The following is a 14,056-nucleotide window of genomic DNA, read 5'->3' as shown; positions in this document are numbered from 1 at the left end:
GTTGGTTTCTTGCATCACCCCGGGCACGCATCACCACCAAACCTTTCCCACCGCGTCCCTGCCGTGACTGGGACGCCCCAGCCCACCCCCGCCTTCCTTTTGCGCAGGCAGGACGCTCCCCTGTGCCTCCGCAGGGCCGCTGTGCAGGCGCGGCGGTGGGGAGGCGCGGGAGGGCAGCCCGGCCCCCGGGGCCGCCACGCCTGCACTGCGCGCGTACCCGCCCGCTGGGTCGCTTCCTCCCGCAGGCCCGTGACGCCCCCCGCGCGGAGAGCGGGTCCCGCCGCACCCCCCGCAAAATGCGGCAGCGCAGGCGGGACCCGCAGCGAGCGCGCCGCCCGCCCGCCACACGTGTAACACGCTCACGCCCGTTCTCTTTATTGCCCCCCGAAAAGGCCACATCCCCCCCTCTTCCCCCCTCCCCCCAGACGCCTGCAGACACGCGTGCCCCGGCACAGCCGCTCCCGCCGAGCGTCTCAACGCGCCCGCCCGCCGCGCTCCGTACCCACCGCCCCGGTCCGCACTGACCCAGCGCTCCCACCATCGCGGCACACCCCCCGCCCCCGCCCCCTGCGCGCATGCGCAGCACCACCTACGCGTACCGCACGGGCGGGGCTCCTCCAGCCCGATGACGCCAGCGGCGCTGCAGGGCGGCGTTGCGGAGGTGGTCTAAGCCGCGCACCGGCCCCGCCCCGCCCCGCCCAGCCCTGCCCTGCCCTGCCCTGACCGCTCGGCGGCACGACCCGAGCGGCCCCGGCCCCTCTAGGCGCTCAGACCCCCCCGCGCGGGCCGAGCCAGAGCGTGCGCGGCCCCGCTGCTTCGCGGTCAGCTGGCGGGACCGCAGGCGGGGCGGCCGAGCAGCGGCATCCCCGAGGTGTGGGGTGCGTGAGGCTTCCCTCCCGGACCAGCGCCGCTCACCTCCCGCCAGAGCGGCTCGCGGAGTCGTGAGGAGCTGGACACTAAGGGGGGACCTAATTAAAGTCTGTAGTTATCTTAAGCAGGGGACACAGGGCGAATCAGCCAGCTCCTTTTCAGTGGTCTGTGGGGACAGGACAAGGGGCAATGGCTGCAAGTTGGAGCACAGGAAGCTCCACACCAACATGCAGAAGAACTTTTTCATGGTGAGGGTGACAGAGCCCTGGGACAGGCTGCCCAGGGAGGTGGTGGAGTCTCTGGAGATATTCAAGACCCGTCTGGACGCCTGTCTGAGTGATATGTCCTAGGGAGCTGCTTTGGCCAAGGGGGTTGGGCCTGATGATCTCTCGAGGTCCCTTCGACCCTACAGTTCTGTGATTAGATATTAGGGGGGAGTTTTTTACAGAGAGTGGTGAGGTGCTGGAACAGGCTGCCCAGAGAAGTAGTAGATTCCCTGTCCCTGGAGGTGTTCCAGGCCAGGTTGGATGGGGCCCTGGGCAGCCTTGTGTAGATCCAGGCCCGGAGGTTGGTGTCCCTGCCTGTGGCAGGGGGGTTGGAGCTCTATGATCCTTGGGGTCCCTTCCAACCCAGACCAGTCTATGATTCTGTGATTCTATGATCTCCCTGACGGAGCGCCTGGGGCCTGACCGTGGTGGCAGCGGTAGGGTCACGGGCTTGTTTGCCTCCGTGAAGAGCCGCAGCGTTCTGCTCTCAGGACAGCTTCTTACCGCCGGTTTACGTAGAGAATAACCTGACGCTGTGCACATCAGAGCAATCTAGCTAAAGCTGCTGGATGGTCTGGCGGGTTCGGTGGGGCCTGCCATCACGTTGAGAGCTTGTCAGATGAGGGCTGGCTGTGAACTGCGAGGTCACCAGTAGCAGATGAAAAGCAAAGGCTGAAAAGAGCCCACAGCGGAAGAATGAGAAGGCTGCCTGAAGGCGTGGGCTGTGAAGAGCTACAGGCCGCCATGGGTAGAGCACCTGCGGGTAGTTGATGAGGTTTCTGGACATGCTGCAGAGTTCTGTGACTTCCGTGTTCCTTCAGCCAGGAATTCCCTTACGGTGTCAGCACCCTAGGCACCACATGTGACAGCAGCAACCTATGCCTGCTAGACTTCGCTATGGAAACACCTAAAAAAAGCATTTGGTAGCTAGTTTCACACAATCCCAGCAACACGAGAATTCTTCACCAAGTTTTCTCATTCTGATAGATCTGGTATTTGTGTGGCTGGAGCCTGACAGTCTCATGTGGTAAAGCACTGACCAAACCTGTGCTACTGTCAGCTGTTTCATACCTGCACTGATACAGCTTTTCCATCCAAGTTGTATCTTTATTCATCATTATAATATCTGACATGTTTCAAATCCTTTCTACTTTTGCTCTCTCGTTCCCAGAAAAATAGGAGCCTTAATAGTGTGACTCCTGTGTCTGATGTACCTGGAAGAAAACAGATGCAAGGAACAGGAATAGTTGCATTCCTGTTCTTTGCTAGAGCAAAAGCTTACTTTTCTAGCAGTTAGGAATATTTATTTAGAAAGGCTTTGAGGAACAAGTACTGAAGTCTTTGACTAAAGCAGGATTTTAAGTAGGAATTGTGGAAATGCAATTTAAGTAAAAAGCCGTTAAGACTTGCCCTCAGGAGTTTAAAGTTGTGAACTGTTTCCCAAGACAGACAGAAAGAACATCTTATGGTGACGTTCAGAAAGTCCTCCAACAGCCGTGATCCAATGAGTCAGACCTCCTAAAAGCGTCACTGTTTTGAGAAAATTGCGGCACACCCACTTAAATTACTGTGGATCTTAACTCAAAATACTGGCCAGAGGTAGTAACTGCAAGGCACCTTGGGTTCAATTAATATCACACTTAAGTTGTTTTCATTGTTCTCTGCATCAGCAGTTTTTCTTTGTGCATAATACCCTTGCTTAAAACCCAATGTGCATTCCAGAAATGTCATTATAAGTAGGTTTGAATTGTCTCCTGTAAATGCTATTGGGCTATGATAACCTCAACAGTCTGTCTACACCTGGATTCACCACAACCAAATGCTGAGGATTAGCCTGTTTCATATGTATGAGTGTATGAAAGTGTGTATATCTTTACAAATTTGGAATAATAATAGTACTTATACAGCTAGAAGCAACTGCCCTGAGTAAATTGCTCTTAGAACAGCATCAGTGCATCTCTTGGTGTGTGTTTTCCCAGAAACGTCAGCATCTTGCAGCACAAGCTGCAGAAGAAGCAGGGAAGTTTATGCTCCTTTTTTCTTACAGGCAGACCTCATATATTGCATAAACAGGATGAAATGTATCTTGTGTTACTGAGTGAGCACTGCTCCAAGTCTCTCCAGCAGAGAGACCAATGCTATCCAGAAAGATGAGATGGGAGGAGAAGCCTTAGCCCACAATCTGCCTGCTCCAGTCAGTCTTACCCTTTGCTGCTCCAAATCTCTAATGACACTGTGAAGATGGCCACCTCTCCTTGCTGAATCAAGGCAGTACTGGAGCTCATCAGAGGAGCAGAGTCTCAGTGTTCACATTAATTCACTGGCTTTCTGCTCATCAAAAAGCTATGCAGAAATGGTAACAGACCTGCAGGGACTCAACAGACATTAATACACAAAAGTCTTGGGAAATGATGGAAATGAGGAGCTTCTTTCTGGGGAGATCTTGCTGCTTCAGATTTGAACAGAAGGTTTGCTCTGTGGCAGGCTCAAAGTTTGTACTATTTGGAAATGCATGCTGAAAGAGGTGAAACTGACATGACAAGGGATTTGTCAGTGCACTACTACATCCAGGAGGTGGATGGCGTGGACAGACAGTAGCACTGTAACCTTCTGCACCTTGTTACTTTTTCCCTCCTGAAAGCAAAGGACAATGTCATTCTAAAACAACATCAACATGAGATGGAGCTTTAATCACTTCTTTCCATAACTCTTCATTTACATCCATTTTATGTCAAAACCAGCTGCTAAGTGTAAGAAAGTGGAAACTTAGGCTAAAATTTCCAAAAGCAATGAAGCAGTTACACGTGTCAATTCTGTACTGTCCAGCCTTGAAACACTTCAAAGTAATTTGAATTTTACAGAATACTTTCAGAAGAGCAGCCACACTAATAACTTCTGAAGATTATGGCAGCACTATTCAGCTGCTGTTAATGCACTCCATTATGAACATCACTTATAGGAAAACACCATGTATGACACATACTACATGATATAAGTAGAATATAAGCAGATACAGACAGTATGGAAAGTGTAGCAAGTTATTACCTTCCTGCTTTTTCCTGTTTGTTCTTCTAAGTTAAAACTACCAGTTGAGCTGTGCAGTTCATAGTAACTGTAAGCAACCACAGCAGTGTGGTAGCTAGGTAATTATCACATCATGGGTTTGCAGCTTGTATCTGACGTGTCAGAGAAAGGGAAGAGATGGAGGGTAAGACAATGACACACATGCTACGCAAATGGAAATTCGGGGTTTTATTCTTTCCTCACTACAACACAGACCTCTCACATCTTTGCTCAGTGTCTCATGCTACAACAAAAAGAGGACCTGCATGTAGATAAGACTATTGAGCACAGAATTCCTGGCCAAGGGAGAGAAAATCGAAAGGTGTGAGAATTTGTTCCCTGTGTTGGGCAGGGAAACCTGTCCAAAGAAAATCAATGAAGCTGGTGAAGTGAGCTGCTTTGTGAGGAGCTGCTGAAGGACCTGGGGGGGGGTGTGTGGGGTGTGAGGGGGTGGGGGAGGGTGGGTTGCTGCTCAATGATCTTAAGCTTCTTTTGTAATCTAAATGATTCTATGATTCTGTGTTAAAATCAGGTGCATCAAAACCCCAGGTAACAGGTAGAGTTGTGAATCTCACCGACATAGCTAGGAATTAGCTAAAAAATATCACAGGATTTTCTTTAAGGCACCCAAAGTTCTATAACAGATTTACAGCTTCCTTTTTATTGGAAAAATGGCATACACTGATGTCTGGTGTATTATGATAGAAATGAATCTGCCTATATCCTGTAAAATTTGAGTCAAGTTTCCAGTAACTAGGCAGAGTTGTAGGATGTGATAGAGGCATGGTATAAAAAGCAACCTTCGTTCTAGGGGATTCCTTGGTCAGAGTGGGGGTTGTGAGATAATATTCATCTAAAACCCATTCAAAACATTGGAAAGAGTGCTGGAAACCTTAATAGGATTTTTTTTCCGGTTAGTTCCATCTCTAACAACATGAGCCTTTATCTTAATTTCAGGTTAAAAAAAAAACAAAACAAACAAAACCTCACAAAACTTTTCTTTCCTACTCCTTCTCTCTAAAAATAAATCAGTGGAACTAACCCATTTTTTGCTGTCATCATGTGATTCACTCTGCTTGTGTGATCTGTTTAATCCTTTAAAAGGGACTGCTTTCTTTGCTTGGATTAAAATCTGTTAAGGTTATAGTTTGCCTGTTTCTTCAGAAGCTCCGCTGCTGTTCAGTTCTGCTGGAAAAAAATATGATTGGTGTGGAAGATTGTTGACACACATCAAACATCCACTGGGGAATATGATGCAGTTCGACCCACCCAAGCTGGCTTCAAACTAGTTGGTCTTGGGCAATGATGGCAGGCTAGGCTGGAGTGATTCTGGTGATGGAATACTGCCTTGTTCTAAACTCCTCGATCAACAGAGTCTAGTTAAAACAACTTGTGGGGGGGAGGAGGGTATGTTCAAACACGAATGAATAGAGCCACTGCACATAGAGTTTTTGGGGAAAATCCAGTGAGGAATCTGTCATCACTAAGTAAGTACAGTGGGCTAGTTTGCCAAATGCCAGATCGCAGTTTCCAGCTCACCTACAGCTGGGAGTTATTTTTCATGCATTTTTCCTTGAGGAAAACAAGAAACAGGCAAGTTACCTGGATGCAAATGGCTCTCATCTATGGAAGACCACAAAGCAAGTTCTGCTAAGCTTTACTCAGTTCTGGTCACTTTGGGCTTTTACCACAATAACAAGTTGTTCATCATTCTTGAAAGATGCAAATTTGCATGACTGAGCTTAATTCTCTATCCAGATTTCAGTGGAACCGAAGCCTAAATTGTTTCTGCTTCATTCCCACTCTGTAAGATACCACAGTTGTCATGCTCAAACAGTGCTGTGGTTCTAATCTCTTGTTGTGCTCTGCACTGTGCAGCCCTCTGCCCTCCCTCCAATCTCCCCTTCAGTACATGCAAAAAGACTGAGGGTGCACTATGTTGTCTGTCCAGAGAGGAGAAAGTGTGTCTGTGAAGGTGTGTGTCTGTGAAGGCTTGAGAGTTCTAACAAAGGTGCAGGAGCTTGCAAGAGCTGCACTGTTGTGGAGTGGGAAGTCCAACAGGCCAGAAGCTGGGAGAAAAGGAGGGGAGGAGCCAGAAGCCTTATCTAATGATAAGACTGACTATTTTTACCACTTAAAATTAACATACAGTGTTGAAAAGGAAGTTAAGTGGCAGGTAGTAAGGAGGAATACTATATCAAACTTTGGCACCTTATCACTATTAATAATTACCTCCTATGCTGGGAAGAGGTCTAGATAAGCGTTTTTGTTCAACTAATATCTCTCTTTTACACCTTATCCCTTCCACAGCTCTCCTGCATCCTGCTTGCATGCAGATGTGTTTTCAGTGGGACTGATAGCTGACAAATATTTGAAGTACTGTCTCCAATGGTAATTCCTCATTTCTAATTTTAAGGGGTACTAGTGCTATTATAGAATTTAAAAAATCTGTTAAGCGGACTAAAGAATGTTAAGGACTAAAGAATGATAATAGTAGATGTGTATTTCCACCTTTTTCCATATCAATTTTTTTTTGTTTGTGTGTACTTTGTAGACTGTGACTATTAACTGCACCAAGACAAAAAATATGATGAAAGAAGAAAATGTTATTGTAAAGATGGTTACAGTACAAAGCATATAGTCAGTTTACCATTTCAAAGACAGATGGGGAAATTTTTAGAGACAAAACAAATGAAATGGGCAAAGAAATGTCGCTGTAGCTGGGTAAATACTTCTGCCTTGGAAGCATCATTAGCTGAGTTATTCAAATGTCTTCTTTAATCATGTGACTTGTACAGCAGTCTTAGATCCTAAACTATTACACAACAATTATAAATTCCTAAAGCAATTTCAGATTTCTCATTTGAAGAAGCTAACAGAGATGTAATGGAAGGCTTAAATGTCAGTCAAAAGCACACTGTTTTCTGTACCAGACATAACAAAACTGTGTCTTTGTTTTTAATTCTGGGTCAAGAATAAAATGTCCTCCTTTTATTTTTTCTTGAGTACCAGTAGCCCTTGTTTTCATTACTAGAAATGATTTTGTTTTTCCAAAGAAGAAAAAAAAGTCACGGAAAAAATCCCTCTAGGAAAGACCATACACCACTGCATGACTAGCAGCCTATTTTCCCAAGGCCCTCTGTGTGACAGGATGTAAGAGGTTACACAAAATCATGTAGTTACAGATTACTTTCTGACTGGCCTGGCTGTTGAGGCAGTATTTATTAGAAACTCAGCCTGAATATGCTTGCCATTTGGCTAGTGAAACGACACATTGTGAGAGTTTCTCCCTCTGACTTTCCCTGTGCTTCCTGAAACCTCCTCATGTATCTCTGAAAGGCAGTTATGAAATAATAACACTGTGTAGCATCCCTTTTTGCCTGTATTTTCTCAAAGTTCTATGAGTCATCTTTCACACTGGAACTGTAAGGAAAAGAATCCAATTTAAACAGGATTTTCAAAGGGCCATTTTCTACTTTCAAAGCTAAGGACTTAGTGGGAAAATGACTATGACTGGTTTTAACCACATGAAATCATACTGGTTTAGGGAAAAGATTACAGGGATCCTTGACTCTGCCCTAGTCTCAGTTTTACGTAACCTATAAAAATCCCCTTTCCCAGAACAGCACAGTGTTGATGAGAATCTCCTTTCCTTAATTACTTTCCCTAGTGTGGACTGCCAAACTTCTTACGAGCTAAAGTTCTCCAGGCTGCAGGCAGACTCATTAAATATGATACACTAAAGGAACAATGCAGCTGAGGTGAGAAATCTTCTGGTAGAAGAGTGATCCCAAATCAAAAAAGTCCGATAACTCTTTGTGTATTAACATTCTAATTAAAAGTCTTGAGGGACATGCAAATGTTCTGTAGTTTACATCAGCTCCCTAGATTTCCTTAATATGAATGGGGAGTTTTGTTAATTTTTGTTTCTGTCCAGAAGTTGCTTTACATTTTAGCATCTGATGTACTGATACAGTGGTGTCACATTTGGACTTAGAGCATCATAGGAAAACACTGCTACAAGAGGGCAAAAAATGTATATTTCTTGCTCAAAAATTAAGGACTATGGATATATTTTCAGTGCTTGTTGGAAAGCCATTTCTTTAAAGCCCAAAACTGCGTCCCAAATGGAAGCCTTCTTTGGACAATATCCAAAGTGATGATACTTCTTAACACCTCCAGATCTCAGGGAGACCTGGAGCCAAATCAGAAGTCCAGGCTAGCAGGGAGGCAAGAGGAAAGGGAGGATATGTGAAGAAAGATTTCAAAGGGGCATTTGCAGCTGACATGATAAGACATTCATATTCAAATGGGACAGGCCTTCTTTGCATAATAGCCGCACACCTTTTCTTTTGTATTTTGGCAGGTGTCACTTCAGATGCCTTTTCCATACCACCCCCCCCCAGTATGCAGAGAGCCATATCCTATGGTAGGAAAGTGGCTGACGGGCAGCCACTTTACGTGCTCTACAGGTGACAAACAGTATCAGCAAAACCATTTTCTGTAGTGGGAGTGTTGGCTGAGGGGAAAGCGATCCGGACAACCCCTGATTTGGCTTGCCTGGCTTCTTAGTCTTCTCTCCAGCGTCACCTTCTCAACCTTTCTGGACCTGCTGTCCCTCATTTCCCTGGTGTATACATCTCTGCCTTATCTTTGATGTAGCTTTCACTTGACTTGTTAGCTGAATGCCTTCTAAGAAAACTTGGGGGGGAGGCGGGGGGGAGGGGGGGGGCGGGGGACAGCGGGTCTTCTAGCAACCCAGCCCTGATGGCCCAAGGAATTGACCTTGACAACATTCCTGCATTCCCTTGAGATAGAGAAATCACTCACTTCTTTGTCACAAGCTCACAGAACAGGGGGACAATGAAGACGGGGTGCAGACTGCCCACAGCCAAGAAGGCGGTGAAAAAGATGACCAATGGAAAAAGTGTAAAACGACCCTTTATCCTATAGTGTTCTTATGTGTTCTTTGGTTAATACTATAAAGAGGCTGTGCAGTTGCAACAAAGGGGTTGGAGCATTCTAAAACACATTGATCACTGAGTGGTGTGTCATGTCTGTCTCTACAACTACAGGAAACCTCCCTAAAAAATTACCCCACAGAAATCACAGCCCCTTGTTACCCTCTCTACATTCACGTCTGTCTCCCAGCCCAGCTGTATCCTGCTTGGATGTGAATCCTTTGAGGGTCCATGCCTTTCTTCTCGCTGTGCCTGTACAGCACCTGGCATGGTGACACCATTCCTTATTGCCGCTGGCACATCAGCAAAATAAAACCTATTAATAGTCCTAAGAGCCAGCCAAGAGTATCCCCCAGGTAGTACCCCAGCACTGGTGAGCCTGAAACCCAACCTCTCATCTCCCACACAACGGACAAGCCACAGCGCCAAGGCACGGTGCTAGCTTTTGGAAGGTCGCTAGCTCCCCACAGCTCGCTATGGACTTAATGAGGAAGGAGAATCCAGAGAAAATGGACACGAATGGGCAGCTGACTAGCACCGTTCTCCGCTAAACTTCTGAATGCCCGGCACAGTAGCCGGCACGGCCGCAAATGCCGTATACCGGATGGAGAAACGGAGATAACAGAGACGGGTTCCGCGCTGGCCCTGGAGACGGCACCTGCCGTGACATCCTCGCCGAGCGGGCAGGTGGAGCTCCCCCCACGGGGCTGCCCCCGCTCCGGATGCCAGCCCGCCCGTCCCCGCAGGGCCGCCGCGGCTCGCTCAGCCGCCTGGGGACAGCTGGTGACAAAGGGTGGCTCCTGCAGCCCCGGCGCGGCGAGCGCGCCCGCGGCAGGCGGTCCCCCGCCCGCACCGCCGGGCCCTCCCCCCTCGGGACCCCCGCCGGCGGCGAGCGACACCGCGGACTTACGTGGGGGCCGCCGGCGAGCGGCTCCCGGCGCGGCGGCGCGTTGGTTCCCATGGCTGCCGGCGATCCCCCCGCGCCGAGTCGCTTCGCGGGCTGCGCTGTCGCTGTCAGACCGGGGCCACCGGGCCGCCGCGGGAGCGGCACCCGGGGCCGGGGCCACGACAGAACCGCCCCGCGCCTCAAGCACCGCCTCCGCCTCCGCCGCCGCCGGGCGGGGGCCGCCGCTCGGCAGTGCGAGGCGCCGGCGGGGCCGGGGAAGGTGGGATGCTGCTGGGACTCCCCGGCTGTCGTGCGGTAAACTCGCACCCAGCCCCGCCCGGGGTCGTCAGGCGTGCCGGGGGCCAGGGCTTTAGCCCCGCGTTTGCGAAGGCCGTGACGGTGTCCCTGCAGGGCTACGTGGGGTGTGCACACAGCGTGCCAGGCGGTGCTGGCTCCTGGTGTGCTCCTCTGTCTCAGGGAGCCATTTCCCTGCTGGGTACCACCTGTGCGCACACGGCGGTTGCACGGAGACGCAGGCAGCCCTGCTGCTGCTAAGCCTGCTCGGTGCGTATCAGCTGCTCCTATCAATGACATCTGGCGTTTTTAACACTGACCAGACAGACCACACGGGTCTGTTCAGAGCAACAGGAATCTGCCGCTGTCTCAAGGCAAGGAGCTTGGGAAGCATGTACGGCACACCTGCATCAAACTTCTAAGCACAGGTCCTCAGTTCAGCAGCAACCAGAATTTCAGAAGTCTGATTCTGGCTGTTTCCTGCCTCTAGATACACCGTGTCAAGGCTGTGTCTTGTTGGCAGTTTTACCTCTGACCTCTTTCAGGTCCTGAGGCCTGCGTGTTGGCCCTTCGGCAGGGGAGGACCAACAGCGTTGTCAACCGTTCCAGAGAGGTGATTGTCCCACTTTACGCAGTGCTGCTGTGTCCTCACTTTGAGTACTGAGTACAGTTGCGGGTGCCACAGTAGAAGAGGGACACAAAAATATTGGAGGGTGTCCAGAGGAGGGCAACAAGGATGGTGAAGGGTCTGGAGGGGAAGTCTTACGAAGAGAGGCTCAAGTCCCTTGGTTTGTTCAGCCTGGAGAAAAGAAGGCTGAGGGGAGACCTCTATGGCTTCCTGACAAGGAGCATCAAAGGAGCAGGTGCCAATCTCCTCTCTTTGGTGACCAGCGATAGAACCCAACGGAACGGCATGAAGCTGTGATAGGGGAGGTTTAGGTTGGATATTATGAAAAAGATTCTTTACTGAGGGGGTGGTTGGGCACTGGAACAGGCTCCCCAGGTGCACTGTCACATGCTCTGACCTGGCTGGCCCTGTGTGGAGCCAGAAGTTGGACTTGATGATCCTTATGGGTCCCTTCCAACTCAGGATATTCTGTGATTCTATTCTATATTTGCCCAGTCCCGAGGGAGACCTGCAGTTACACTTCTCACATAGGGTCTTGAGCTGCTGTAGGCTCCTGTGTGATGTCTGACTTTCAGGGTTATCTTAGGGTACTTGCTGTTCTTTCAGGTCTTTCGATATCTGATATACAGACTGCAGACAAATTACTTGTCTCCATACATTCTCTCCTTTCCTGCTTGTTTCTCCTAAAACACTGTCCTGTTTTTGTCCATGATGGAGTTAATTTTTGGATTTGGGATGAGAATAACATTGATAACACACTAATGTTTTGGTTGTTGCTAGACCATATTTGGACTAAGTCAGGGACTTTTCTGCTTCTCATACTGCCCTGTCAGCAAGGACACTGTGGGCACACAAGGAGCTGGTAGGGAACACAGCCAGGACAGCTGACCCAGACTGCCCAAAGGGATATTCCATACCATATGACATCATGCTCCATATATAACTTGGGGGAAGCTGGTCAGGGGTTTGGACCATGGCTTGGGAACTATCCATGGTGGTCTGCAGGTGATGAGCAACTGTGCTGTGCATCAATTCTTTTGTATATTACTGATCATGATTATGATGATTATTCTCTTCCTTTTCTGTCATGTAAAATTGTCTTTATCTCAACCCATTGCTTGTATGTTTTTTTTTTTCCTGCTTCCCTCCCCCATCCTATTGGGGATGGGAAGAGTGACTGAAGGGCTATGTGGTTGCTTTAGCTGCCAACTGGGTTAAACCACGACAAACACACATATTCAACCCAATGCATAAATTTATAGTGGAAGTGCTCCAGTAAGCTGGTCAGTGTACAACATCTGTAAATGTTAGTGATTGACTCTTCCTCTGTGACCAGATTTACACCTATATACAGACAATTTAATTGTAGTGGCCATGACTACTGCTGAGAGATGGGTATTTGGTTATTTTTTACTTGGGATCAATGTCCTAGGCTGATATCTGTTTTAAATTATCCCTATGTAGCCATGGCCATTTGTAATTTTTTTTGCACAATGTGTTTCTAGCTATTCATTTTACCCAGTTATATACCCACAAAACAGGCTGCTAAATAAAGCTTCAGAAGAAAAGAACAATAAAGCAGCAGCATAAGACTTAAAAAGAATAGGCACTTGTAGAATCAGAGAATGAGCAGGTACTTAGTTGCCTTTTTCACCATTTTCCACATACTTACATATCTCAGTGATTCTTTCACAATGTTTTTAACTGTGAGTTCTTTTGCTGTTGTCCACTTTCTTCATCTCAGAAAAAAACCACCATTCTGTTGGCAATCTAATCTGAAACCCACCAGTGTTACATTGTTCTGCAGAAGTCACATCTTCCACATGTTTTTATACCTCCTACTGCTTCTCAGCATTGAAACATTCACTCACCAGACTTTCTTCTACCAGGGCTGCATTATGTATGTGTATATGTGTATGCATACACATAAATATATATATATATATGCAGGTATGATTTTTAAATATGTTTGACAGCTAAGGGAGATTTCAGGAAACAAGCTGTGTACAGATTTCTCTGTACCAGATACTTGGTTTCTAAAGTTTCTCCAATTTTGACAGAAAAGGATGTTATATCTGAAGCTTGAGACTTGGTGGCTGGCTTGTTGTTTTTTTTTTTTTTCCTGGGCAACATTACGTAGAAAGAAATCCCCTTCTTACTGCATTCTTCCACTTTGGCAAACATTTGTCATCCTGCTTCTCTAAATCTCACAGATCCTTTGTCCGGCGTGGGACCTTTACTTCCTAATCTCCCAATGATTAATCCATTTCCAGAATGATGTGCCTTTGTTTGGGATTGATGGTAGTGTATGTTATTTAACTCAATTGTTCCTTTAGTACTGTATTATGTAGCACTGTGGAAAAATGAAGTTTGCCACGAACTGTTTCTGTTAGGTCACTTCCACATTAGCTTTACCTCCCAGCACATGCTTTTTGCTTTTCCTGAAGCTTTGTAAAAGCAGGGGCATGAGAGCACAGGATGTTGCTGTGAGACATTCTTGTGTCTGATTTGAAAACTAACCAAATGCCTTGAGACAAATGGGCACTCCTGAGTGCTTGCAGGGAGACCCACGTGTTTTTGGCTTGGTCCCTTGTGCCATGGGAGTTGTACTGGTGTTTTCCCCAGGGTGCAGGAAAACAAGACCTCAGGCTTCAGAGGTGTAGTAAAGTACCCCCAAGGTGCTTGAGGCTTTGCACTGAAGTAGTATGATCAGCTCAGTGTTACCTGCCTTTGTCTTGTAACACCTAAGTGTAAGGCTTTGTGCAGGAGGAGTGGCTGCTGGGTGCATAAAGTAAATTTCTGACAAGATTTTACCTCACTATCCCTTGGCTCAGAGTAGCGACAGGTCACTTCTGTGACATATCCACTGCTCCTACCCAGCACAAATGATAGGGTTGTGCTCTCCCTAATCTAGATTGAGTTTGTGAGTCACCTAAGGGTGTACAAGTTATTTGGGTCTAATTGAGTGCCTATCTGCTCACACAAAATCAGATGTTCAGTTGTCATACATGGACTTGTCTTCTGGCCTTCTGTTTAGGGAACATGTCTTGGTAAAAAGTTGTTGCCCAATGTCCACTCAGTCTGAGTC

General features: G+C 47.7%; 1 protein-coding gene across 1 annotated transcript in view; it reads right to left on the bottom strand.

The window, feature by feature from the left end:
* Positions 1-10,121, bottom strand: part of GNE (glucosamine (UDP-N-acetyl)-2-epimerase/N-acetylmannosamine kinase) — a gene marked incomplete at both ends in the record, with an annotated part of 33,166 nt that extends 23,045 nt beyond the window's left edge. Inside the window, one exon of the mRNA XM_084278046.1 lies at positions 10,071-10,121. Within this exon, the coding sequence (XP_084134172.1) occupies positions 10,071-10,121 (51 nt within the window). The remainder of the gene's footprint in view (positions 1-10,070) is intronic.
* Between the last annotated feature and the right edge of the window lie 3,935 nt (positions 10,122-14,056).

Source organism: Gallinula chloropus (assembly GCF_964237585.1).
Source record: "Gallinula chloropus genome assembly, chromosome: Z".
Lineage (NCBI taxonomy): Eukaryota > Metazoa > Chordata > Aves > Gruiformes > Rallidae > Gallinula > Gallinula chloropus.
The sequence above is the reverse complement of the archived record's forward strand: the minus strand, read 5'-3'. Positions and strand labels throughout refer to the sequence as shown.